Here is a 27219-nt window from a genome sequence, read left to right as displayed (position 1 = left end):
CTCAATCGTCATCGGTATATCTCGGTCCGCTCGTGGCCGGAGTCCCTGGCTGCCCGCTGTACGCCGGTGTTGGTGCTTCGTAGTAACCGCTCCCAGGTGTCGGCGCCGCCGCCGCCGGAGTCGGTGCTGATTCCATGCCCCATCCTCCCTGCCAGCCTGCACCCGGCGTCGGTGCATTCGCCGCAGGCGTCGGCGCGTTGGCGGCAGGCGTCGGGGCCGAGTAGACACCTGGCGTCGGCGCGTTCATTGAGCCGGGAGTTGTTGACCCCAAAGGACCCCCCGGCGTCGGCGCATCGTACGCCGCCGACGAAGCAGCACCGGGTGTGTACCCCCAAGACTCGTTCCCGCTGGCCCCAGGCGTGGGTGCACTGACGCCCCACGAGGGTGTCTTGGAGCCCGATGCCCAGCCGTCGGCACCGCTGGAGCCCCCGTACGCTGGCGTCCGAGACCCGGCCCCAAACGCGTCGCCGACTGCGGGCGTCCGCGCTCCAGACTGCCACGCCGGCGTCCGCGACCCGGACCCGTAGGCCGTCCTGCTGCCGTCGTAGGGATTGACAGTCCTCGAGCCATCGGCCCAGGCAGGAGTCCGTGATCCAGACTGGTCCTGCGCTTTCCATGCAGGTGTCCGCCCGCTGACCGCAGCCGGTGCTGTTACATGCGTCAGTCATCTTCGAGGTCTGCCAAAGGAGGCGAGAGAGATGCTTACTACGTGATCCCCATGCGGGCACCCGGTCCGAGTTGCCCGCACCCATGGGCGTGCGGGATCCTCCTTGCCAGCCCGGCACCCGGTCGTTGGATCCGCGGCCGAAGCCTCCCGACGGTGGAGCACGCCCTCCTCTGCCGCTGATGTCGATGTTGGCGCCAGTCAACTTGTCCTTGAAGCTCAGCGACTCGCGGGGTACCGTAATGGTCTTCCCCTTCGTGTGAAGCTCGACTCTGGCATGCGTGTCCGTTGTGTCCTTTACGATGCCCAACAGTCCCTTGTACGGGCCCTTCTTGATGATGGCCGTCTGGTTGATGGCTCGATCGCGACCAAACGTCTTGAGAGGCTGCTGGAGAGCCTTGTTTTCAGCCCCGTTCTTGTGGAGTTTCAGGGCTGGGTTCATGGTGCTAAGGTCGGGGCCGGAAGCGGCAGAGCTGACGCGGCCGCCCTTCGCCGCGACCGTGTTGACCATGCTGGCCTTTGTAACGAAGACGCCGGCGTTTTCCGTCGTGTCGTTGGTGTGCAGGAAAATGTATGATCGATGTATGTGGATGATCTTGCCCTGCCGCTGCTGTCCAGTATACTCCTTGACTTTGTCGTCAAGCCGAATCTCCGAGCCGTCACGGTCGGCCGCGACGGCCTGCTTTCGCTTCGGCAACTTGTTGGAGATCTGCGACGGCATCACCTGACGCGGGTCACCGTACTGGTCAAGCACCACGAGGGATTCGCGGTCGACCTTGACGATGCAGCCTACCGTCGTGGGGTCAAGCTGGACCAGATCGTGAAGTTCGTACTGGCCGAGAGAGCCTTGACCGCCAATGTCGCTTGCCTCCCGAAGGTCCTTGCTGAAGACTGTCACCTCCGTGTTGGCCTGGTCCGTCAGGAGGGTGACGCGATCCTCCGAGATCTTGACCACGGTACCGACTTCGTCGCGGAATTTGCTGCCGCCGATGACCTTGACGTGATCGCCAATCTTGAAGCGCTTCCGCAGGGCCTTGGTGGGTACTTCGATGGTCTGGCCCTCGAGATCGCCCTCGGTGACCGACATGGTGACGATGTCGCCCTGGACGTTGGTTGCCTTGCCCACCACGCCCCTCTGCTCGCCCGAGTACACCTCGACGATGTCGCCCGGAAGGTAGGTGACGAGAGTGTTGCTGTCCTTTAAGCTTGCCGCCAAGGCCTTGAGATCGAGGTTTTCGGTGCCGTCTTCCGCACCCGACGCGAAGCGAGTCACCTCTTCCAACGATGGATTGACGTCGGTGACGATGAGCTGCTGGATCCTAACATCCTTGACTTGGAAGCCGTTCTCGAATTCATCACCCATGTACGACCAAGTGTTGGTTGTTGGGTTCCCTTGTATGTGGCGAGGGTGACGCTTCCTGGCCTCGACCTCGCTGAAGAGGCGCTGAGGGGGACGGGGGCCTGCCGCGCCGCCAGGTCTCTTCCTCTTGCCATCGGCGCTGACGGCTGACAGGGCATCGTCCCGCATGCCGTAGTCCAATCGCGGTATAAACCGTACCCTCGCCTCCAGCCCATTCTCGGTCACATCAAGAACCTGGGCCAGATCACCGGCGTGCTTGGCAGGGCGTCGCAGCCGGACCCAGGCACCGGGTTCAAGAGTCGGCGTCTTGGTGACACGAAGGAGTTCCGGCCTGTCTTTGATGTCGACTAGCGTCATCTTTGATCGTGGGTACACGTTGAGCATGCTGTCGAGGGCCACGAGAATGTCCGTTTGGCGTTGGGCCTCGACGTAAATGAAACCCTTCATGACGGACTGCGTGCCGCCATGCTCAAAGGCGGCGGTGATTGAAAGTTCGTCCTTGGTTCCCAGCCGCTCTTCGATGCGCTTGGTGATGGACATGATGACCTCGCGCTCCTTGCCCTCCTTGCACCTCACCGCCCAGATGCTAGGGTCATCAACGCTGGGGAGAAGGAGGCGCTTCGGCACCACGGCCGAGTCGCCGAATCCCTTTGCCGGACCTCGCTTTCCGTATTTCTGACGCAGCATCTCGGCCTGCTTCTCCGCATCCATGTTTGATTCCATCTCACGACGGCGGTCGAGCTCGCGATGCCGCCGGTCATCGTCAAGCCGGGCGCTCTCGGCGACATCATCAGGATGAGCGTTGTCGATGAAATCCTCAATTTCCTCCCCATCCTTCTCTTCGTCCTCTCCCTCGTCTTCATCGTCGACCTCGGCTTCGATATCAAAAAAGGCATTGCGTCGATCTCGGCGTCGCTTCCTTCGATGCCCCTGCTTGAACGGTTAGATTCCGACAACCGCGGGGAGGACCGGGTAAGCGAACCTGTTGCACGTCATCCTCGTCATCCTCGTCCTCGTCCTCATCCTCATCCTCGTCTTCCTCAATATCATTGTCAGCAGACTCCTTGGCTCCGACGCGAGCTCGAGCCCCCCCGTCATCATCATCGTCGCCATTGTCGTCGTCATCCGCTGCATCGTCGCGATCGGCAGGAGTGCTGTTCCGAGACCGTGATTTAGCCTGCTGCTCGGGTTCATCATCGGACATATCAGCTGGCGCAGGGTTGAAGTCTTCCTCGTCCTCCGAGTCGTCAAATCGGGGCAGCTCGTTTGAAGACATGATTATTGACCAGCTGGCTATCCACCAGGCAACACACGCATAGGCGTAGCGATAAGGGCCAAGTTGGGGATTAGTTGAAGTGGCAAGGGAAAATGATGTGTAGTAGATGAGTTGGCATGCAGAGTTGATCAGGCACCTCGACGAAGCCTTTTTATGAGGTGAGGATGCACAGCACTGATCAGCAAGAAGAGCAAAGTGCTGTAGGAAGGAAAGGTACCTAGGTACGGAGTAGGAGGAATCTGGTGAGCAAGGAATAATGTAGCCAGCCAGGCCTGATGGTAGGCATACATGTACTGAGTGAACCTGCTACTGGGATCGTGCAGAAGGTTTGGCGGCTAAATCCCGGCGATCCACAGCGGGTGTTCTCCTACCCCGTACTGAGTAAGTGCCCTTTAAGTACTCCATAGGTAGATAATTTCTACTTATACTCACTCGTTCAAGTACTGTAAGTGAATTCATCCTGAAGTGTATTTACCCCGTAATACTCCTAATTACTTCGTACGGTAAAGTATTGTACTGTATTGCACATTCAAAATCACCGAAAATTACGCGCAAGGGCGCACGAGAATCGGTACTAACGTGATAGAATAATAGTATCAGGTAAATATATGTACTAAGGATAATGAGTGCAAGTTCCCACCCGTGGAATGTGCACTGTATGTACTCCGTACTTAAGTAAGCATACTGTAAGTACAGATTTCGGTCAAGAGATTCCACCACTCCACCACATACCAAACGATAGTTCGCCATCACCTGAAGCTAGGCAAGTTCCCGGAGCATTGCATACTTGTACTTACAACCAAGTATACGGAGTACGTGTACACTTACTTGCCTCCGATGCATATCCGCAATGCCAGCTGCAGGGTGTCCCGTATCCAGGAAGCTCTCTACCTTGGTTGGACGAAGGATGGCTCTAGCAATGCTTATCAGGAAGTACCAAGGCATGCACGCTCAAGTGGATCGACGAACTGTACTTACTGTACAGTATTGCGTACGGGCAACTGGGACCAAGTTATCGATGCGGCAATGGGAATTACCCGGTGCTCGATGCTGGATAATCAAATGCTCAGATCATGTTATATTGCTTGGCCTATTTGCCACATGCTTATGCTACGAAGGTGCCAGATTCTTCAAGGTGTTGCCTCCAGGTCAGCTGCATCTTCCATCTCGGACACCATGCACGGAGAACTCAACCCCCCCCCCCATGGCATCGCACACTGCATACCGCGACGCCATAACTCTCATCCTTTATGTCGCTAGCCTCCGGCACAAGCAGGAGGATTCGTCCCGACCCGCCCGCCACCACCACTACATCATTCGGGTTCCAATAGCCGATGGAAATCGTAGTAGACAACCTTCTGGCCCTGTTCAACGCGTCGGCGCAAGCCATCACCGGTACTCCCCTGCTTGGGAGAAGACCCAAAGTTGGCAGGTCCGGGGGTCCTGGCCAGGGAGGGAGGGCACTCAAGACCAAACGAAAGAGAGCTGCATGACATGAGACGGTTGATCTCATCGACGGCCCTGCCGTCCCGGCCCGACCGCAATTTGGACATGGTGGATTCTCCAGCACGATCCATCACATCAATCGTGTACCCCAGATGCCACGGCCGGCACTGACGCCGAGCCATTCGCCGCTGTCGGAATTTTGTAGGTGAGGGACCCAACCAAGATTGCCGACCTCGTACTCGCAGTCCCAGCAGGCCACAGGACTCCTGTGGCTATCCTGCTGGGATGCGCCGTTGATCGACGGTCCGCTCGTGGCGGAGCCCGAGGTCAGGAGATCCCACACAAGCACCTGGCAATCATCGCCGCCCGAAGCGAGGGTTCCTCGCCGCAGCGGCGACCACTCCAGACAATTTATGGCGCCAGTGTGGCCTCGGAGCTCGAGCAGTGCCTGACCGGGCTGCCGTACATCCAGAACTCGGATGATGTTTGAATCGGCGGCAAATGTTGCGAGGAGATGGGTGTCGTGGGGAGACGTGGCCAGCCGGAGCAGGGGTGGAGGCATCGCCATGGACTGCTGTGCGGCCGTCGTGGGGCTTGCGCAGGCCCCCCCGCCATCTGTCATGACGCGTTAGCATGTGGCAGGCATCGTTTTTGGTTCGTCCCGCCAACGTACCCTTTTCCTCCTTGCCAGTTGGCTCGTAAATGATGGTGGAATGCTCCAAACTGCGCAGATCAAACATGCGGACGCTGCCATCCTGGCCGCAGCTCACAAAGACGTCGACGCTGTTTGCGCAGAACCGTACATCGTAGACTTCCTTGTCATGCGCGATGAGCTGCGTCTTGGCTGTTAGGGACGGGATGTCCCAGATGGTGCAGGTCGTATCGATGCTGGAGGTGATGATGAGACTGGGGGAAATGGTGTTCCAATCGAGCGACGTGAGCGGTGCGGTGTGGTCGGGGGTCTTGGAGTTGGAGAGCAAGGCGAGCGGCGTGAGCTTGGTGGTCGCGGCGTCTCGCGCACCCCTGGTGATGGTATTGCTCGGGTTCGCCGGGGTGTCTGACGGGAGCGACCAAAGTCGTAGATGGTCGCCTGAGGTAGCCAAGAGGTCGGTGGACTGCTTCTGAGACGAGGGAGGTTCCCACAACAGCCGGGTGACGGGATAAGAGTGTGTCGCTTCGGCAACCTTGGTGAAGTCGAGACTATACTTGGACGTGCCAGGCGTGTACACGTCTTGCGGTGCCGGGACGACATGGCTGTCGAGGATTTGAATCTGCTTCGGTCAGGGACAAGACATTGCCGGGCGGGGTGCGGGCCGCACTCACAAAATTATGGCCGTCCTCGAGGTAGCTACCGACGGCTAGCTTGCCAGCACTGTTGCCCTGAGGCCGCCACTTGCACCAATCGAAGGCGTAGACGGCCCAGGGTGCCAGATAATTGCTCGGGCTCGGTCGGGCGTTGGCCAGGTCGTGCGCCGCACCTGGTGCGCCGTCCGACAAGCGCGAATCGGCACGCGGCCGGATGTCGGCAAGGCCCAGGGGCGTGTTGGAGAGGTTGCGCTGCGAGCCTGGGACGTTGTATTTTGCGATATCAACCGGGGACATGAACTGAGAAGAGGAGCCGCTGGATGTCGTGGGCGTGTATGTGTGGTAGGAAGACGAGGGAGGGGCGTCATATCCGGCGGCCGGGCTGGACCGGGAGTACGAGTGAGTGTGCGGCATCGCGAGCGACGACTTTGTCGGAGTCTGGCCGTATTCGTTTGACGTCGGCGACTTTTGCTGCTGGGCCTGCTGGTGAGAGGCGGCAGCTGGAGGCATGGATGTGTGTATCGTAGGTAGGGTTGGCGCCGTGTTGGCGGATAGGACTGGTGGGCGGGACACCAAGCTACCCGGTTGGAGGGCGTTGGGTATCGCGCCTTGCTGAGCATGTTGATGGTGCTCATGCTTGGTCTGAGGGGTGTAGTCGAAGGCTCGCGACGATGGAGGCGGTACCTGCTGCCGTCCGGGGGCATTGGGGCTCGTCGGCATGGCCGCCGCCATGTGCAGCTCGTCTTGCTGGTCACCGCCAGGAACCGCCGCGGCGCCACCGTACGGACCTGACCTGACAGGCCTTCGTGTTGGAGGGAGCTGCTGTGGTTGGCTCATCGCGACGCTTTGAACCGTTGAACCCTTTCCGTTCTGGCTTCTTGTGCCCCAACCGCGTCGCTGTCGGAGAAGACAGGTCGAGGTTGACGAGAGGAGGGGGCGGCGAAGGGGGCGTCGATTCCAGGTTCGGGCACGGGCAGACTCGCAAAGCGGCAGCACGACAAGTACCCAGTCCCAGGGGGAGCGAGAGCGCTGTAAACCCAGGGGGCCGCTGCGGTTCGTCGTTGGAGGAAAGGCGTAGGATATCACCGTTAACAAGTCGGGGAAGCGGGTATTGGATTAGTATGCTGGTTCCGAGAGCATGCGAATTACATAATCGGGTGACACCACTCTGTTCAAGGACAACACTCAGACTCGGTAATAATTAATATGGCGCCTTTGGATTGTCCGTTGGGTTACCGTCTGTAAAAAGTCTCATAAGAAGGTAGAAGTACAAGTACCCCCGCACAGTTACAGTACTTGTACACCTACAACATAGTACTGGATTACATGTACATAGGCACGGAGTACATGATACTTTGAGTACTTGCTGGCGAAAGTACTTAAGTACATGGCACCGCCCTGACCATAGTACTCGCAAGCTTCAGTATTACCGTACACCCAACTAAGGTACTAGAGGTACCTACCTAAGTACCTATCTATACGGAGTACTCCGTACGGAGTCCTCGCAGAGTATTCATACACCAGCCCTTACCTACATACTACTAGTAGGTACTTACTAGTACCTACTTAGTAGTAAGTACTAGGTACCTATTTACTTACTGTGCTTAGGTACTGAGTGTTACTCCGAGCTCCGTATCCCGTACAGGTAGGCGTACTTACATACCTACTAGGTACTTGAGGTCCCAATCAGTACATGTACTCCGCACAAGAACAAGTAATTAAGCACAGTAATCTACTAGTACCGAGTACTTATAGCTAGGCCCCTCCCAGTACAAGTCAACCTTACGGTACTCCGTACAAAGGCGATAGCTTCCTTATCAGTGCAGTTAGCAATACTCCGCACTCCGAACCTACATAAGAACTATTTTGCTGGGTGCCTTGTTACGTAGGGTTTACAAGGACATAGTACTGGGTGCGTAGTCCGGAGCGCAAAACTACTATTGCCGTAGTTCTCAAAACTCGAATGGGCTCCTACCATCTATAAGTAGGCAGGAAATGCCTAATTCTCATGATGCCTAATTCAGTGATGGAAGCGTCGCATGCTCGGGTCCGTCGAAGGGATTACTTGCATTAGTACGGAGGGCCCTGGACAATCTGCAGGGAGGAATTGCCCTGAAAGTTTATGATGGGTATGGCAACTTACTGCCTGGTTATTAGCTGGTGCAGTGCAGGGCCAGGGGGGGACTGAGTTGTCTCGCAGCTGGATGATGTACATGAAGTACTCCCTCCGTACTGTAGCGTAGCAATAATACTTACTGTAGTCGTATTGGTGACCAAGACGGTGTGCACACTGGTCTAGGCTCCGCGTCATACCACGCGCACATACTTACAGTACTTGTACAAGGCCGCCACGACTGGTCTAACCGTTGGAAGGGTAACGTGCACGTGCATGCATATAGGCACGTATGTAGGCATGTGTAAGTATTTATTCTCCGTAACTGCTGATGCCAACGTGATCATGCCATCTCGCAGCTTCTCCATGTTCACTCCCCTTCCGAGCCAGCATCCATGATGGGCCTGTCGTTTCCTTCCATGCTCGACCGGTTCGCTGGTGTCACCAGTCGATCGTCACCCCATCCATATCCATCAGAAAGACCGTCTCCAAGCGAACACCAGCTCGACCAGTTCGACGAGCTTGATCAGCTCGACCCACGACCCAACTACATGGCGGCGTACAAGGATGATACCACTCGATCCCGACCGGGACCAACCACGGCTCTCGAATCGAAACGCGGCCACTCCCCCGGTCCTTGGCTGGACAGACCTAGCCCCTCCAGCTCACTGTCCAAGCTGAGTCGTCCATCGCCCATGTTCGCGGCCCCCCCTCCGCCTATAGCCGCTTCCATGGTGATGACGGGCGACGTGGACCCGCGGCGATCGGAAGTGAATCACCAAAAACCTCGGCCCGGATTCATCTCTCTCGCCCGCAGCGGAGCTTTATTCGACCGCAATGACGAGCGCGCGTCTCGGAGATCAGAATCGGCGTGGCGGGGACTGTGGCGACGAGAACAAGCACTGGAGCAGGATTTCCAGCAGCTGCTCGATCTTCAAGCTGCAGGCTTAGTATCGGGCTACGCAAAGCAGCTGAATGCGGGTTCGAGCGGTGGCCTGGATGGACACAGCGATGCCGGAAGCAGTACTCCCACCGGCACGTTCTATTCCACGACCAGTTCTACATCTCGGATGCCTAAAAGTCTCTACTTGCCACCCAAGTCTACCGCCGATGGCAACGTATTGCCGGTTCGGCAGCCGACGAAAATTAGATCTGCGGGGCTGCGAGGGGCACGAAACGGGCTGAAAAAGACCATGAGAGCCCTCATTGACATCAAACTAGAGGAAGACGCCCATATCGATGCGGCATTGTCGGAGCGCAAGTTGGCGCTTGCCCGAGTCAATCGTCTAGGCACGAAAAGGACAGGAATCCACAAAGAGCTCCAGGCATTGGACAATGATGAGCATGAGCCTTTGGGCAAGGAGTTACGGGAACTAGGAGGCACAGTCGAATCCATAGACAGGGATATTCGCCTGTTGGAAGAGAAGCTTGTTGGGATGCGAAACCGACGCCGCTTCCTCAAGGACAAGATGGACGATGTCAGAAGCAAACGCGATGCTGGGCTCAGTGGGTACCGCGGGGCGCTCAAAGAACTGGATGCCGAAATCTGCACACTCTTGCGCCGCCCTCCTATTCAACCACTTGATCTGGATATTCTCACTCAAAGCGATGTACCAAGTGGCGGCCCAAATTCCGATGAAGGGGCTGAATTCCTGCGCCTCATCCCCGAGCGCCGCACCATGGAAATGGCCAAGACCTGGTGGGAATCCGAAATCGACACGTTGCAGCGCAGGAAGTTGCAGATAGAAGCCGAGCAGCAGGCTCTCGAGGATGGAAGTGGCGTGTGGATGGCCGTGACGACCTTGGTGACCGATTTCGAGGCCAACCTTCGTACGGTTCTGGCATCCGGGCCGGACTCTTCTGCAACGTCCAAGATCAAGGGCAAGGAGAAGGTGCCAGCATTGCAAGAGCTTATTCGTGGCCAGCTCCCTCGAATGAAAGAGGTCATGACGGAGCTAGAAGAGCACATGCGAGCGGCCGAGGAAAAACGTTGGAATCTTCTCATTTGCGCCATCGGTGCCGAACTCGAAGCCTTTACGGAGGCGTACGCCATGCTCGGTAGTCTAGCTAGCGACCAGGATGCCAATGCGTCCGCTCTCGACGGTACCGCGGAGGACTCGGGGGAAACTCCATACGACCAGAAGAATACGAGTAGTGTAATGGACAGCCCAGTTGAGGGGGAGGGTTTCAGCAGGCAAGAGAGCGACAACGAGGTACCACCGGATTTTTTAATTTCGCACCTGGCCGATAGCCCTGACGAAACCCACTGTCAACTGCAGATGCAGGAAAGCGATAGTAGGACGACTGTCGATGTCCTAACCGGGCTCGAAAAGCAGGATTGAATCTACGACTTGATGAATAAAACACAATGCGGTCAATATTATGGCCATCTAGTGCCGTGACTTGCTGGAGTTCTGCTGTTTTTTGGTCCGAGTCGAAGAGTTGAGATTTCCAATGATTGTATGCTCCTCCAGAAAAGGCCCCAGAGAGCTTGCGTTGCGCTCTTCAGCATACCCTAACGTCGTTGCGATTTATGAAACAAAAACCCCCTCAACGCATCAATCAGCCTGCCTAAACGCCACAAAACCAGACAATGGATATGATTCCTCGTCGTCTCATTTGCCCCAGCCCAATCTCCATGGTGGACACCCCTTCAGAGGACCTATCGCATCGTAGTGACCAAATGCAATGTCGATGATAACCAGCAGCTTCGAGAAGTGAGCCTAGGAATTCGAGAAAAGATCGATGGTGGGCCGTCTTGCAAACAGCACAGCCGAGCTCATCGCGTCCGCTCAAAGAAGCCGCTGGAGCCGGCGATGGCAACCGACTGATCCATTACCCACTCGCCGACACCGAGATATTTATCGATCCACTTTGATGCTTCCTTGTTATCGCCGGCGACTTTCTCGGTCTTGAAACTAGGCCTAGGCCATCCCACAAGGGCAAGAATTAGGGGCCGCTCATGACGGGGGTTGTAGTAATAGAGGGCACTTACGTTAGGCCTGTCGAACGTTTCATTCCTGCAAGAAACGCAGAGACTAGGAAGAATCCGGGTGAGCGATTGACACGATGAATAGAAGGGCTGGGCTTACTGAGAACGGCGTCGAAGGCGTAGTGCGTCAATCGTCCGACCTTTGACCAGAGTCCCAATGTTAGTAGGTTGAGGAGCTGCGTAGAACTTAGACCTTTGAGACTACGAAAGGGTATGCTCTTGGTTCTGGGGGCGAGAATGGACTCGAAACAACGCTCGCGACGAGTCTATTGATGGGGCGACGTTATGGGGCACAGTTGGGGAGGGTGTACATACCACCATCGTGGATAGTGCAGTTGGCGAACAACGAGTCGAGAGGAGACGAAGGGTGAGCAGCAGTTGCTTTCTTGGAGTCAAATATGTGCAGCGGATTCTGTCGTGGCGGTGGTAGGGTCGTAGTGAAATGAACCAAAGGTGCTGAGTTCACTTGTGTTGGTCGTCGGACGTTCCGATCATGCACCGTTGGCCAGGAGAGGAGAGCACCCCACCCCCACGTGAGGATGTTTTGGCTTCAGGCATCAACGCTTGCTCTACTGCTGACTCAGCGACACACCAGCGGCGACCAGTTTGTGCATACAGTAAGTACTGTAAGTACGGAGTAATTTACAGTACAGTATAATACTTCGCACCAAGTACTCCGTACGCAGTACAGTGTAAGGAACTTGCGTACCGTACTAACTTTCATGAGTGGCTAGGCCCTTTTCAAGCACCATAGTGAGCAAAGTTCTTGTATTAAAGTATGCTATAATTACTCTGCCTACAGTGAACATTCTTAGTTTGTACTCTGCATGTATTACTAGCAGCAGATTTACTCGAATATCATCAGCCAGCACCACTCTAAATGAGGGGAGAGAATGTCAATAGAGTTGGAGTGACGTCGTTGGATATGCAAGCTGCAGCACCAGTACTAAGTACTGTACAGTAGTAGTGATCAGATGGACCTCCAATTGGTGCAAGGAGTGCTCCGTAAGTACCTAGTACTCTGCACTGTAAGTAATACTATACTTACTTACGGAGTACAAGGTACGAAATAAGTACATGCTGTGGAGTACGGAGTACCCGTAGTTTAGTTGTAATTACTGTACTGTACTCAAGTACAGGTGGACACCATTTTTCTATGCTGGTTGTGCGGGAGACTTCATGGAGGTATTGTTGAGAACCAGAATCCGCTCCAGTCGGGGTCGAGGAGAAGCCAATCCCTCCTGGCCATTACAGATCATGTTCCATTGGATGAGAAAGAGATGCTAATATTGCGCTCGAGTGTCCCTCAACAGCGCCCCTCCCCCCCTTTAGATGTAGGTACCTTGGTATTAGCAGCGAGGCATCGTCTCGGGCTTGTTGCATACGAACCTAAATGCCATTCACAAGCACTCCAGCGTTTGGCGAGAACTACGCCAACATAGGCGAGTTGTGTGGTCAGCGCTTATGCTTGTCCCAAGAAAACATTCATCCAAATTAATTTGCTCTCTTTTGACGACGATTGACCGTATTTACTCAAGTTGAACAAACGTCAACCCAGCCAGAATGAAATCGTTGTACATGTAGATAACGATTTTGGCGTCACCGTTCTCGGCCAAATCAAAGTTGTGAGGCGGGGCATTTTCTGTGCCAGAGACCCATTAAGTACGTACACCCATGCAGCACGGCCTGCACCACCAGTATCTACTTACTTACAGTACAAGTACAGTAATACATGTAGTATACTTACCGACCTAGCACCTCCACGCAGGCTTCACACTCCTCCCCTTTGCACACTCCCGCTCTCCCCTTCCTGCACCGTCCATCCTGCACTCTGAGAACTGCTGTTGACTCTCCAACCGTCGACGCCAATTCCGTTTCGACTCCTCTGAAAACCATTCTCCCGCGTGGAAACGGTTTCCCTGTCGTTTCAAGAGCGCAAACAGGCCAAGTTGTGTAGGTGTGTCTCAACGAATCCGCAAAAGTCCGCCATCGTTGCCTCTCGGCGTCTGACAGGCAGCAACCTCAGCCAAGGCGTCTTGTGTTCCACCTGAACCACCTCCAGACGTCAGCGGGTTTACAAAAATTCCTCGGTAAACCACCGTTCTGACTGCTCTTCCCACCATCAGACATGGCCGCCCCAACTCGCTCGCGCTCATTTAGCCACATGGCCAGCACTCAGCAGGACCATCTCGATGTCGGAGGCCGTATCAACTGGCTGGCCTCTCTCGACACCGCCTACAGCCCCGAGCGCAACTATCGTCGCTCATCCATCATCTGCACCATCGGCCCCAAGACCAACTCGGTCGAGGCCATCAATCGACTGCGCGATGCGGGCCTTAACGTCGTCCGCATGAACTTTTCACACGGTTCCTACGAGTACCACCAGTCCGTCATTGACAATGCCCGCAAGGCTGTCGATACACACCCCGGCCGCCCCGTCGCCATCGCCCTCGACACCAAGGGCCCCGAGATCCGCACCGGAAACACCAAGAACGATGAGGATCTCCCCATCGCCGTTGGCAAGGTCTTGAACATCACCACCGATGACAAGTACGCCACGTCGTGCGACACCGACAACATGTAAGCATGCATCTCCTTTCGCCCACCCGACGCGGCCTCGCTGGCTGCCAGCCACTTCTCCGCTCATGTCCATGCCAGGTATGTCGACTACAAGAACATCACAAAGGTCATCCAGCCTGGCCGCATCATCTACGTCGACGACGGTGTTCTCGCCTTTGACGTGCTCAGCATCAAGGACGAGAAGACGATCGAGGTCCGCGCTCGCAACAACGGTTTCATCTCCTCGCGCAAGGGTGTCAACCTGCCCAACACCGACGTTGATCTTCCCGCCCTCTCGGAAAAGGACAAGGCCGATCTCAAGTTTGGCGTCAAGAACAAGGTGGACATGATCTTCGCGTCCTTCATTCGCCGCGCACAAGACATCAAGGACATCCGTGCCGTTCTCGGTGACGAGGGCAAGCAGATCCAGATCATTGCCAAGATCGAGAACCGCCAGGGCCTGAACAACTTCAAGGAGATTCTGGACGAAACCGACGGCGTCATGGTTGCCCGCGGCGATCTGGGCATCGAGATCCCCGCCGCCGAGGTGTTTGCCGCCCAAAAGAAGCTCATCGCCATGTGCAACATTGCCGGCAAGCCTGTCATCTGTGCCACGCAGATGCTCGAGTCCATGATCAAGAACCCCCGACCCACGCGGGCCGAGATCAGCGATGTCGGCAACGCCATCACCGACGGTGCCGACTGCGTCATGCTCTCGGGTGAGACGGCCAAGGGAAGCTACCCCGTCGAGGCCGTCCGCGAGATGCACGAGGCTTGCCTCAAGGCCGAGAACTCGATCCCTTACGTTTCCCACTTTGAGGAGCTATGCACCTTGGTCAAGCGTCCCGTTCGAACGGTTGAGTCGTGCGCCATGGCCGCAGTTCGTGCGTCCCTCGACCTCACCGCCGGCGGCATCATTGTACTGTCCACGTCGGGCGAGTCGGCCCGGCTGCTCTCCAAGTACCGCCCGGTCTGCCCCATCTTCATGGTGACTCGAAATGCCACGACCTCGCGTTTCACTCACCTGTACCGTGGTGTATACCCCTTCCTCTTCCCCGAGGCCAAGCCAGATTTCGACAAGGTCAACTGGCAAGAAGACGTCGACAGGCGCATCAAGTGGGCCGTCAACCACGCTCTGGAGCTCGGAACCCTGACCGTCGGCGACACCGTTGTCGTCGTCCAGGGCTGGAAGGGCGGCATGGGCAACACCAACACGCTGCGAATCGTCCAGGCGGACCCCATGAGTCTGGGCATTGGACAGTGAGCGATGTTGGGATGGCGAGCTGGCGGAAATTGATGCGAGGATATGTTGACGTTCGTGGAACCGAAGGAGTGCGAGTGCTTTGGTGGTATCACCATGTGATGAAGGCTAGGAAGCCCAGCATGAACATGAATCAAACAGAATACACAGTCCTTTATTCAGAAGCACCTCTGCGAAATGCAGATGTGATGTTGTTCCGTCCTTCGTCATTTGGCTATTTTTCTGCTGCATTGCGTCTGGCGGGCGAATCTGAGAGTGGCTTGTTCCAGGGATAGACACTGTTAGACAGGTACAGGCTAGCGTTGGGGCCGCATCGTCCCAGCGCTCCGTCGCCCCCACCTGCTCTCAAACCCGCTTACTTTTAGCACAAGCTTCAACGTCCCTTTCGACCTACATACGTCACAGCTGCCAATGATGCTGACCTGCAACGTCGCCGCCGAGATAACTCCTCGATTGCTGTTCCTCTGACGCGCCTCAGTGCCTCCCACGATGACCCTTCTGCCACTGCATCTGCCGCCATATTCGAAATGTCGCTGATACCTTATCACCCTCGCGAGGGCCGCGAGATCGTTCTGTAAGCCTGCGAGCCGTTCTCTCCATACCGCATCATCGCCACTCGGGATACTGATCGTCTACTTGCCAGCCGCCATCATAATTCCATCGTTGTTCGCGACCCATCCTCTCGCCGTCTTGAGATTCGCCGCACGGAGTGTCCAACTTGCCACCAGCCTCTTGGTCGCTCGTCATCGCCCGATCGATCATACGAACAGCAATACGACCTGAATCACGAATACGTCAATCCGGATTACTTTCGTATGCTGCGTTCCGAAAACCACAGTTTCGTCACAGACAATGGTCCGTCAAGCCCCATCAGGAGGTTTGCTCGGCCTGCCCTCGCTAGCGAGTCCTCCACCCGCTCGACACCAGCTCCCGACGCCGTCGACGACGATGCCGAGTTCATCTCCACCGCGTCAGGGGCTGGAAAGTTCGAGGGTAGCAGAATACGGAGAAACGCGTTCAGCCCCAACTATTTCAAGACCTTCTTCGTGGAGGAGACGGTCTTGGGGAGAGGCGGCAAAGGCGTCGTGCTGCTTGTGAGGCACCAGATTGATGGCTGTCAGCTGGGCCATTTCGCCTGCAAAAGAGTCCCTGTTGGGGACGATCACGCCTGGCTCGAAAAGGTGCTCATCGAAGTCGAGCTCCTTGCGAAATTGTCCCACCCGAACCTGGTATCCTACCGACACGCCTGGCTCGAGGACGTGAAGCTGAGCAGGTTCGGACCCAGCGTCGCGTGCGCTTTCATACTTCAGCAGTATTGCAATGGTGGTGACCTCCACCAATACCTGGTTGGTGGAGCAGCGAGAGAAACCACCAAGGAGGAGCTCAAGGCCCAGATGCGTCGCCGATCCAAGGGCCAAGCTGAGCCACCACGGAACCTCGTGCAGCGACCCCAGCTTCTCTTCGAGGACATTTATTCACTCTTCAAAGACATCACCTCCGGTGTCGCCCACCTACACGAGAACAACTATGTCCACCGCGATCTCAAACCGAGCAATTGTCTCCTGCACAAGGTAGGCGGCAAGATGACTTGTCTCATCAGTGATTTTGGAGAAGTGCAACCTGAAAATGCGGTGCGCAAGTCAACCGGATCAACCGGCACCATCTCCTACTGTGCCCCGGAAGTACTTCAGATGGACTCCAATGGACGTTATGGAAACTTTACTACCAAATCGGACATGTTCTCCCTGGGCATGATCTTGTACTTTATGTGTTTTGGTAGGCTGCCGTACCACGGAGCGAACGCCATACAGGAGGAGCTGGAAGACATCGAGCAGCTTCGCGCTGAAATAACAAGCTGGAAAGGATTCCAAGACGAGCGACGAGAACGACCGGACTTGCCGCCAAGGCTATACAGATTGCTTAAGAGGCTTCTCGCCTTGGATCCTGTGGAGCGTCCTAGCGCAAGTGAAGTATTGCTTGCCATGAGAAGCGAGACCAATTTTGACGGTTTCACTAGAGGTGGTGGAGTGTTGAATCCCACTTCTTCTCTGCGAGGAAACCGGGTGCAACACCTGGACTCCCCTGTCCCCTCTGTTGAACCAGTGCTTGGTACGTCCTGCCTATCCCATACGTCCAAGGCCCCCTCCTTACTGAATATTTAGAGCCACTCAATGATCAGCGTCGGAATTACTCTCCTTCGACTGACAAGGCCACTTCTTGGTCTGAAACGAGTGATGTCGGTGTCTCGCATCCACCAAACGGCAACGCTTCCGCTCTGTCACAGTCTGGCCTTTCGCAGCGGCGTAGATACATCGCAGTAGATGCCCAAGAAAACCATCACATTCCCCAGGAAGTCTCGGACATGGACAAAAGGTCGAGGGCAGAAAGTAACCGGCCGTTCAGCCCACCACTTCTTATGGCACCCCCTCGCTCAAGGGCGGAAGAGCTCCAGTACCAAACCGAGGTTGCCCTCCATCGTGTTTCCTCCCTCGTGGGACTTAGGCAAGGATGGTTGGCTTATGTCGGCCGCTTAAGTCTCTTCCTTGTCAAGCTCGCTACTCTCGGACGACCGTGCTGGCCTTACGTTGCTCGCCTCGAAGTGAGCGTGCCCTTGATTTTTGTTGCCGCCTTGGACCTTGGGATGCCATCTTCCACAGTCATCCCTGCCGGCGCGATGCATAGGCATGCTGGCACTGAAGCTATGGATCGACTTTTCTCCTTCACAGGACTTGGGAAAAGCGCAATGCTATTGGCGTTTCATTTTGCTGTCCTTTTGGTTGCTTACCGGTGGGAGGCGTTGTGTGTGGTAGCATCTCAAGATGCATGGGCCGGCTGGCATGGTAACGACTCCTGAGGGCAGTTCATATAGATATGGGACAGGGTCACAAAGTGGGAACTAGTGTATGCGGTGAAACTCTATAAAACTGAAAGTTAAAGATATCCATGGCACCATGCATGGCTGGGCCAAGGTTTTGAAAGTTCCGTGCTAAATATCCAGTGCTTTGCTTTGAAGCTATCACCATACCTGACGTGGACCAGGCTTGAAATGGAGGCCTGTGTACCGGACTAATTGTGTTCGAGGCATGTGATGCAACTTGGTGGCCTATGGTTGTTGTTAATAGATCAACACGAATATCACGGCTTCCGACGACTGTCATACACGAAAATCATTGATTGTTCAGTTTGCTTGGTCGCCAACCTGTGGAAACAGAACCACGCATTTCGGCAATTCTGGCAGGTTCATGTTGACTCGTGTCAAGGTATTTAGCCGTATCAGCAAACCCTTTGTCCTTTTCTCGAGTCTGCCTGACCATGCTGATGCTCCATCTTGGACTCGTCTCACAGACCAAAACCCCCTATCCTTCAACTCAAACCTTGATTCCATACGAGCGGACTACAATCCCATCATACATACACATCAAATTGATCTGGCTCAACACAGGGTAGGGAGCAAGAACGGCATGGTCGGAAAATTTACCTCCACCCCATATCAAATGAACGCCCGTATCGAAGCTCTTGGTGTTCGGTGATAGCAAGACCAAGGCAATGCAAGAGTACAGTAAGAACGGGGATAACTCATTCAACTCACAATGAGTAGACTGGATATAATTTCGTCGATTCAAGTCGCCACTAGCAATGGGGAGACTATTGGAACGAAAATACGAGGATCGAGATATCACTTAAGTACTGTTTCTAACCTGAACGGTTGTATTCTATAAAACAAGATTTATGTACTATCACGTCTGGAGTACGAAGAGCCTTCAGCTATGACGTATCCTGTGAACCAAATCGCCAATGCTGTTTCATGCTTTCAACCTGTACACGCGGAAGCTCAATGAATGAGGGATCTTCTTCACGATGAACCCACACAAAAATGCCACAGAAACCAATTGGTTGGCTCTCCTACTCTTGGAACCAGCACTGTATGGGCTGTAGCATGGTTAGCGGTTGCTTCACTTTCACTGGTAATGAGATATCCTGAGGCATACAGAGAAATACTGTGATTTCCGGTTATGTTAGCATATCGCTTTCGCGTGAACAGTCCAAGAGAGTACAGAGGGTAGGGGGAAACTAACGCAGTTTTTGAACCTTCGATTCGGCGCGGGAGCTGGCGAAACTGTACTTTGATAAGCGTCAAACCGCTCTCAAACTTGTATTCAAAGTTCCATGCACTTACGGGATGTCATGCTGCTCGGAGGAGTGGGTTGCCAGTCGTCCTTCTTTATATCCCCATGCCAGGCTACTTTGAGGTGGGGACGCGGGTCTTCGGCCTCCTCGTCACCAAGGGGCAACCACAGGTTCAAGTTTTCCCACCTAGAATTTTTGAAATGAATGTGAGTATGAGCATCGCGAATCTCCAACGAAATATCTGACGACGAGTTGAATTAGTCACATTCTCAAGAATTAGGAACAGCTCAAAGATTAGCCGGAAGCTCGGGGATGCAATCTTTTCCAACCTACCTCGCACTTGATACTCGTCATGGCCGCTCTGATGCACGATATTGACATGACGCAAAAGATCCAAGGAAACGACTTTGCTCCGAAACACGCGATTGAGATCTACGTTGATTTCGGCTTGATCTCCAAACCAAGGCGTGTCGAAAAGTTCGTCTAGCTGGAGGCTATCCGTCGAATTTCCAAAGTATGCATATATTCTTGTCCCTGTTCCCGCTCGTATGTCGCTGCCAAGCTTAACGCGCATTTTCAACATGTCAAAGTACTGTCCATCATTACCCTGGCTAGTTGATGACGGGTAGCAAGTCGGGATTCCGGCGTTGAGATTGCATGCGAGGCCGTGCATGCACGCCCATTTGTTGATATTTGTAGCGCAAACTTGCGGATTTTGATATTTTTTCTCCGGATCTCCATATGCTGAGTTGGCAAAATGTTCTTCATGCAGGAACGGAATCTTACGTAGACTTACCGTGGCCCTTGGAGGCACTCGCCGTGCCACTGACGGGCGTTGGTCCTGATACGGTATGAATAAGCTGATTCAGATCTGGGTAACAGCCAAGAATCTGGGACGAGAGCGTTTGTCTTATTCCCAGGGTCGATAAGAATTCCTGGTGGTCTTTTGGCTGGTCCAGGCATATGGCTCTTGAATCGAATGTCTCACTGTTCAAGAGCTCGGTCGAGTCATCGCGGTCCTGCTCATTGGTGAGAGGCTGAACTTGGCCGGCCAGCGGGTTCGCCCTGAACGGCGCTGGCACAGCATTCGCACCAAGAAGCAGGGCCAGAGTCAATGCAAAAGAAAGCATGCTGGGATGAACTTAGTTGCGGGAAATCGCCCAAGGGCCTTGGAAATCAACGCACCTTTGCGATTAATATGAAATATTATTCCACTAATACGTGTACAGGGAAGGAGGTATGGTTTGAGCGGGCGAAAGTTGGGAATCGGCATCCGCTGGATGGGCCAAGCTGAGTGAAATAGGTGTATACCGGCACGGCGCAAGTCTCCGGGCAACAGAGGCAAGCCGGCGCCGTGGGTATACTTGTACTTACTCGCTGCACGTACAAGCAGTGTGCATACCAGAGTACTTGCAACTATGCAGACGGAACATAGTGACGATTCCTTCCGAAGTTCAACTAGCTATCTTTGGGTTGTGACCGAGATCTTGGGAGGGATTTTTGTTCCTTTTGCGACTCGCATCCTCATTAACCCATTTGCTCTACAGTACAGTATTCCCCACGCATACGAGCATGGGCGTACTTGTAGGGTACTTGTTCAAGGTAGGAGTAGGAAGGATGGGAGAGCCATCGTAGGAGCAACTGACTGTTTCAAATTGCAAGCAAATAAGTATACACCTATTTGCCGTACTTATTCAGGGCTTCTCGTCCCTGTTAGCGCGGCATGGGTAGGCTGGAATAAGTGGCGAGGGTACTCGTTAGCACGGCATGGTCTAACAGTGTGCGAGGAGGAGGAGTCATTACTCGGATCGTAACGTCAAAGTCGGGCACATGTACTCCGTACTCCGTACGGTTTACGGAGCATATAAATGGTACGGAGCACATAATAGTTGTACTGGTACATGTACTGTACACGTCGATGCTTGTTGACGAGGGTGCGGTGCTGATCGAGTATAATGTTCGAGTACTCCGTACAACACTACCGGTATAATCAACTCATCCGCTGGCTACACATGTCCTCAGTTGCAGTCCATGGACTGGCAATACAAACAAGAATGGATCGGGGACAGGGCGAGGATTTGCGATGAATAACAGTTGTATTTACGAAACAGCATAACATTCTGTACTTACGGTGTCTCACGGGAGATGCCGAAGACGGCAGTGTCCTAGCGACATCGGTTGGGAATATGGCTCACGGGCGAAGCCAATCATCGTCCTTTCTATTACTGTACTCGACGCACCTTGGCGTCCAAAAATTGCCATGGGATGCATGAGCGTGGGCCAAACTACGGAGTGCAAGAAGGATCAATCATGATCGTGACTTGTCTAGACATGCACATTGTATTACTTGCTTGGGTGTAGGTGCACATGTTCCACAAGCATCAATAGTTTGTAATAATTATTACTACAGTAGTTGCTTGTATGAAATTCTTGTGGTATCGAGGCACGTACGTACAACTACAGTAGGAACTGCAAGTAATTATTACAGTAAGTAGGTGCACATGGGCACAAGTGCTTGCAGTGTGCCATATACTTAGGTGTGCACTTGGCATTAAGTACTGTACTTGCACAACTACTGTAAGTACGTACAGTACTGCAATCAAATACGGAGTATTAATAATATCGTACGGAGCACTCCGAACGAAGTTCTTACGTGGATAATTAATTGCATTACGTACTGGGATCCTGACTCGACGGAGTTTTAGTCTCCATCGGGAAGCAGCTCTCCCATTCACCGAGTACAGTCCGGGGGCGCACAAAGCATTAATTAATACTGTACCTATTCATTACGAGAACAGAACAGCCGCAACTTCACACTCCTATAACGTACATGTACAAGTAGGGTAGCAACAGAGGATGATGGCATCGTCGGAGCTGGGGTCGTCGCTAGGGGAGTCTGTGATGTGATCGGCAGACTTGGTCAGCCATGAGTAGATCTAGGGCACCATTACGAAATGAAGACTACTCAGCCAAGGCGCAGAAAGCACGGCAAGATTGTAATAATACTGTACTTGCATGTGCCGAAGTCGCAGCCTAGCCTTGCAATCATCCATCAGAAACCAACTTGGTAGAACCGGGAGTCAGTACTCACTCGTATTTGGAGCCTACAGTACGGAGTAAGTACTCTCTGTAAGTACAAGCAATACAGGTCGGAGGCAGGACAGATCGTGCGGCAGGGGGGGGGTGGCGGGTGCAGGAATTACCGCGGGTAGTTTCGAGAGCGCATATCAATAATAACGCACGTGTGTACAGTAAATAAGTAAGTAGAGGAGGGAAAGGAATGATTGACCAGAATGGTGCCCACGCCGACAAAGTCTTCACATCGACAGAGGCACTCCGAAAGTATGCGTGAATCCATGCCTGGATTTGCAAGTTCCATAAGCTGTATTTATTATTCACTCGGTACACCGCACTAATACCAGATAAGTACGAGTAGGAGCAAGTACTTGCATGCAATCGCCGGTGTACTTGCTTGTTCGTACTCCGTACATGTTCTTGGAATACTTTGAGTATTACACGGTACATGCAATATGCATGTACCGTAAGTATTAGGCTCGGTGCTCCACCGTCTAAGACTTCATCCCGCACTGGTGTGTACACTACGGTACTTTACTGTACAGTTAACTACAGTACTTACAATAACTTTCAGTAGCTGTATAATATTACTTATGTACTTGTATTGTGTAAATGCATATGCACGACTGCACATACAAGTAGGTGTAAGTATGTACGCATGGAACAAAGTACTGTAATTACTGTACAGTACTCACAACTACGGAGCACATGTAGATGTACAGTATGGATCTACACCGAGTACTGTAGTCGTAAGTAGTATTGCATGCATGTACTGGTACTGTACGGAGTACGGGTACATGTGCTTGCATTCACCTATAGAAAGTAGTCCTTGCAAACCAAGGTTCTTGCACTCGGCACTTGTAGTATTGCGCGGAGTACATGTATACAGTACAGTACTTACAGTGTACGGATGCACTCAGTGATACTGACAAGTGCGAGCAGTGAAGAACGTGTGCTTACAAGGGTTTAGTTGTACTTACAAGTTACAAGTAGTAGAGATACAAGTCAAGAGGAACCATGCCTGAGTAAATGTACTCGGTAAGTACTTACTCCGTACGTATGTACATACACCTGGTGCGCCTACAACGGACCATGGTAAACAACTGGGGGTGCAAGTACTGTAGCTACTAGACTTACTATTACCAGCTACTTGTACTCCGTGCTTGGACCGTGCAGGTGTCGTGTACGGAGTATAGGGTACTCTACTTACAGTACAGCACACACTGAACTGGTGCAAGTACGTGCATATGTGCAAGTACTTAATACCTAGTAGGGTTCTAACTTCTAAGTGATATACTGTAGTTGTACAAGTATTACGGAGTACACCTATTTACATAGTACCTAGCATACAAGCAAGTAATACGAACTGTAGCGTCCAGGGACCCAAGCGGCACGCCACCAGTACATTTACACTTACCGTTACACCCATCTGCTGTACAGTAATACGGTGTACTGCACAACACGGTGCCTGTCCACGTATTAATCGCAGTAGTTGTGCGACCACAGCATCACCAGCATTTCCCTCCGTTATTGCTTCGACAAGGACGTCATCGCGCGACTTCTGGAGCCTTGTTCGCAACCGCGTGCTGCCAGACCTCGCTCTCCAGAGTACCGTACATGGAATCACGGCCATTGGACAAAAGAGACAGGCCCGACCAGGTGATTTCAAGCCGAGACGATTGCCATGGTGGATGGAGCTACTTGCTGCCGTTCCATACCAACGACGACCGCCTACGAACCGCACGCACCGCAAGTACGAGAGGCATTCATGCGCAGCAAGGCAGTCATGCCCAATGTCCGTCCGGCATTCGAGTACCGGGGGACCCAGAAATGACTGGACTGTTCCATCCGAGGTCCTTGAACAGCCCTGGCCCAAGCCGCGCTTCCGTGTCCTTTTGGAGTTCGGCCTGCGCCCTGCGTTGGTGCCTGTGCCCGCAAGCCTGCCTCGACTCTCGTCCGCCGCCACCTGCTCAAGGGATCTGGCATCGAAGAAGAACGCATCAATCATCGCAATCGGTCCCGCGAAACGAATCTCCCATTTGTCAGCACTTTATGTTTTTGCATCCTTCGAGCCATTAAGCATGCGGCAGCTCTCTCCAGGATCCGTCAACAAGTGGAGTGACCTGCCTAAAATGGCCATCTGCACCGTGGGATGAGGGCCGAGACATGGTGGGAATACTTACAAGCGATGCATACACTTGCATCGCATGGAGGAATCTGCCGACGGCGGAAACCGATTCTTCAGCCCATCTCGAATCCGTCACCGGCTCCCTCGCCCCTTCCCACTACTTGTTACGGCATGGTCATCTGCGAAGCAAACTTTGCGCGACGAGCCATCTCCAGCCTGGCCAAGTTTCCGCCTTTACCCGCCGGCGCAATCACTTTGCCGTTCGTGATGCTGCCCAGGCCAAAATCTGGATGCCCGCCGAGACTCCCGAATATGTCGCCGATGTAGTTGGTCGGCGGGACTCCGCGCCCAAAGGTGCAATTCCACGCTCCGACGATGCTCTTGACGATCTCGATGCCGGCGTTGAATAGGTTGTCGACGGCAATGGACATGCCGTTTTGGTCAACGCCGGTCAGGTGCTGCAGATCCGACATGTCGGGCGGCGGCCGGTCAAAGTTGGAACCTTTGTGGTCTCGTGAGCACGACGGCGACGGCAGCGGTCGACGACGGCACCGACACGTACCTGACCGCATGAGAATGACCCTCGAGAAATCCGCGAGCCCCTCGACGGCGGCGCGGACGAGAACCTCGAGCGTGGCCGTGTCCTCCTGCGCGCTCATGCAGTGGACGCCCGTGCCGTTTGTCCAAACGCGGGTGGTGTTCTCAAACGCCTGGGCGAGCTTCGTGCCCGAATAATAGACGTCGCTCGTCGCGCTGTCGCACTTGACGACGCTCGGAGGCCTCGTGGCCATGGCGAACTGATCCTGGATTCCTGCATACCTGGCGCGATAGTTGCGGGGCCCCTCCTCGTCCGACAAGACGGCTCTGCTCGCGAGCTCAAAGGAAATGTCCCGCAGCCGTTGGCTGACCTCAAACACCTCGGTGCCGTAGGTGATGCAAGGGTACTCGAGCGGGTGGCGGCGGCCGTAGGGAATGTATCCCGTGGGCCAGTCTGGCGGCAGCGACCGGGCGTCAATCTCGTACTGCAGAGCAACCTGGACGGCGAAACGCGCCAGCGCGACGCTGCCGATGGTGGCCAGTCGAGGATTCACTCCGGCGATGCCGGCGATGAGAAAGTACGTCCGACGAAGATCGAAAGCCTTGGCGAGCACGAGGGCCGTCATGGAGACTGCCGAGTTGATCTCCCCTTCGCCGACCGTCGCCTGGCAGACACGTCCGTCTTCCGTGCAGAAGACGTGGGGGAAGAGCATGGAGAGGCCCGGAAGGGGCACGGCGAGCGAGCTGAGATTGCCCAGCCTCGACTCGTGAAAGCGCCTGTGCCAAACGTGCGACTCGGGCGTCCACTGGAGAATCCGTCAGCAGCCGCCGTCCGCGGCCGCCCTCGAGGCAGGCCATGACGGGAGCGCGAACCATGGAGATGATCATGACCCGGGGGGTTACTTTGCCATCAATCGTCTCCGCCACGACATGCCGTGGCAGAATAGGGGCCAGAACGCAGAGCATGTGGGCGAGACGCATCTTGGCCGAAGCGGACCTGCACCTTGACAGCTCTCGACTGCACTCGGACGCGCGCTCCCGTGGCGACTGGCAGCAGCCAAAGAAGAAGCAGCTGGCATTCGGTTGTGAGGTGTCGACAAGGAGAGCCTTCTCGACGCTCCGAAACTCGCCATTTGGACCCTCGTGCGCGGAGGGTCATGTTGAACGAATCGACCGGCCGACGGAGTGAGGCGCACGTCTCCAGCGGTCGACACCGAAGCGAGTCGACGCGACCAGGTACCGACGCATCCATCGACCGGAAGACTTTGCCAGCGTCCCGGGCCACGAGGGCGGAACGAACCAGCAGATGGACGGCCCCGTGGACGTTTCGTGGAAGCGAGACTGGCATGGGGTTCATGAGATGGTAGATGCCACCACCTGGAATCCATCCATCTGTGCGACCTGCGCTTGGCAAGGGTGCGCTTCCCGCCCGCAGCTCGCCTATCTCCGCCTCCTACTGTCGGAAGCATGACCAGACGACGACGGTTGTCGGCTGCGACGCCGCGGCCACCAAGCGCAGAGGCGAATTGGGAGCAAGTTTGCTCCGCCGTGCAAGGGATTGCTCGGTGCAAGCTGACGGGCCTCGCGTCGAAGGAGGTGTGCAGGCGGCATGGGCGGAACCTGTCTCAACACCATGGCCCATGACCAAAGACCTCATGCCACAGCTGCAGTGTGGACTGTACGTCGTGGTGATGCGGTCGACCGTGCACTGCTGCTGGAGGCGTTGCGAAGCGGAAAGGCGCAAGAATGGCGTGCTTCGGCACCAAGCGGTGTACCTGCCAGGTATCACTCAATTTGGTAATGGTTACCTGTACACGTACGAGTACGTGTACGATTACCAGCACAGGTAGGTGAAGATGCTGGCAATGGTGTTGGGGCGGCGAGGGCCATAGCCAAATGGCAGGTGATGTTCCACCAGCATGGCCACCGTTCGGGGTCTGGCTCAGGGACTAATGATGAACCTTGCCAATCCGGAATGGGATTCTCGTTGCACTACGACTACTAGTACAGGTACAGCAAGTGTAGGTGTGCGAGTGCATTTCATTGTTTGTGGTGGTGTGCGTCGTGGTGGAAGTATTACATGGTGGTGGTGTGCATGGTGTTGCGCGTGCTGCTTGCAATAACTCCAATAAGCCTACAGTACTTGCGCTTGTACATGTACTGTACAATGTCACACCTTCAGTGCTTGTACAATAAGTACTGTACTTAAGTACATGTGATACTCACTTACAACTAGTTGTACATGTAAGCCTGTAAGTACAGTACTTACTTACTGTACAGTACGGAGTACGGAGTATTACCTACAGTACGGAGTAGGTACTGTACTTGAGTAATCGACGAGACTTATTCAACGAGTACTCCATACTTCATGTACT

At 54.5% G+C, this 27219-nt stretch overlaps 7 protein-coding genes across 7 annotated transcripts; 2 read left to right on the top strand and 5 right to left on the bottom strand.

The window, feature by feature from the left end:
- Position 1: 1 nt before the first annotated feature.
- On the bottom strand, positions 2–3300 carry DCS_04679 (transcription initiation protein spt5; the record flags this gene model as incomplete). Its single annotated transcript, XM_040801986.1, has 3 exons — positions 2–648; positions 707–2954; positions 3007–3300. 3 exons carry the CDS (start codon positions 3298–3300, stop codon positions 2–4), a joined length of 3189 nt encoding a protein of 1062 aa, XP_040657019.1.
- Positions 3301–4613: 1313 nt separating this feature from the next.
- On the bottom strand, positions 4614–6888 carry DCS_04678 (WD domain containing protein; the record flags this gene model as incomplete). The annotated part of the gene is made up of 4 exons (XM_040801985.1): positions 4614–4934; positions 4979–5361; positions 5420–6017; positions 6070–6888. 4 exons carry the CDS (start codon positions 6886–6888, stop codon positions 4614–4616), a joined length of 2121 nt encoding a protein of 706 aa, XP_040657018.1.
- Positions 6889–8559: 1671 nt separating this feature from the next.
- Positions 8560–10840, top strand: DCS_04677 (uncharacterized protein; the record flags this gene model as incomplete). Its single annotated transcript, XM_040801984.1, has 3 exons — positions 8560–8861; positions 9024–10476; positions 10559–10840. 3 exons carry the CDS (start codon positions 8560–8562, stop codon positions 10838–10840), a joined length of 2037 nt encoding a protein of 678 aa, XP_040657017.1.
- Positions 10841–10943: 103 nt separating this feature from the next.
- DCS_04676 (duf1748 domain containing protein) lies at positions 10944–11477 on the bottom strand (the record flags this gene model as incomplete). The annotated part of the gene is made up of 4 exons (XM_040801983.1): positions 10944–11088; positions 11160–11202; positions 11257–11296; positions 11472–11477. 4 exons carry the CDS (start codon positions 11475–11477, stop codon positions 10944–10946), a joined length of 234 nt encoding a protein of 77 aa, XP_040657016.1.
- A 1807-nt stretch (positions 11478–13284) lies between these two features.
- On the top strand, positions 13285–17830 carry DCS_04675 (Pyruvate kinase; the record flags this gene model as incomplete). The annotated part of the gene is made up of 5 exons (XM_040801982.1): positions 13285–13736; positions 13815–14975; positions 15455–15550; positions 15620–17085; positions 17139–17830. 5 exons carry the CDS (start codon positions 13285–13287, stop codon positions 17828–17830), a joined length of 3867 nt encoding a protein of 1288 aa, XP_040657015.1.
- Positions 17831–18779: 949 nt separating this feature from the next.
- On the bottom strand, positions 18780–20234 carry DCS_04674 (uncharacterized protein; the record flags this gene model as incomplete). Its single annotated transcript, XM_040801981.1, has 5 exons — positions 18780–18906; positions 18966–19098; positions 19154–19345; positions 19438–19848; positions 19901–20234. 5 exons carry the CDS (start codon positions 20232–20234, stop codon positions 18780–18782), a joined length of 1197 nt encoding a protein of 398 aa, XP_040657014.1.
- Positions 20235–24471: 4237 nt separating this feature from the next.
- DCS_04673 (purine nucleoside permease) lies at positions 24472–25825 on the bottom strand (the record flags this gene model as incomplete). Its single annotated transcript, XM_040801980.1, has 2 exons — positions 24472–25650; positions 25718–25825. The coding sequence occupies 2 exons, from the start codon at positions 25823–25825 to the stop codon at positions 24472–24474; spliced, it is 1287 nt and encodes a 428-aa protein (XP_040657013.1).
- Between the last annotated feature and the right edge of the window lie 1394 nt (positions 25826–27219).

This window comes from Drechmeria coniospora, chromosome 02 (genome assembly GCF_001625195.1).
Source record: "Drechmeria coniospora strain ARSEF 6962 chromosome 02, whole genome shotgun sequence".
In the NCBI taxonomy this organism is placed as follows: Eukaryota; Fungi; Ascomycota; class Sordariomycetes; order Hypocreales; family Ophiocordycipitaceae; genus Drechmeria; species Drechmeria coniospora.
Note: the sequence above shows the minus strand (reverse complement) of the source record. Positions and strands in the feature narration are given on the sequence as shown.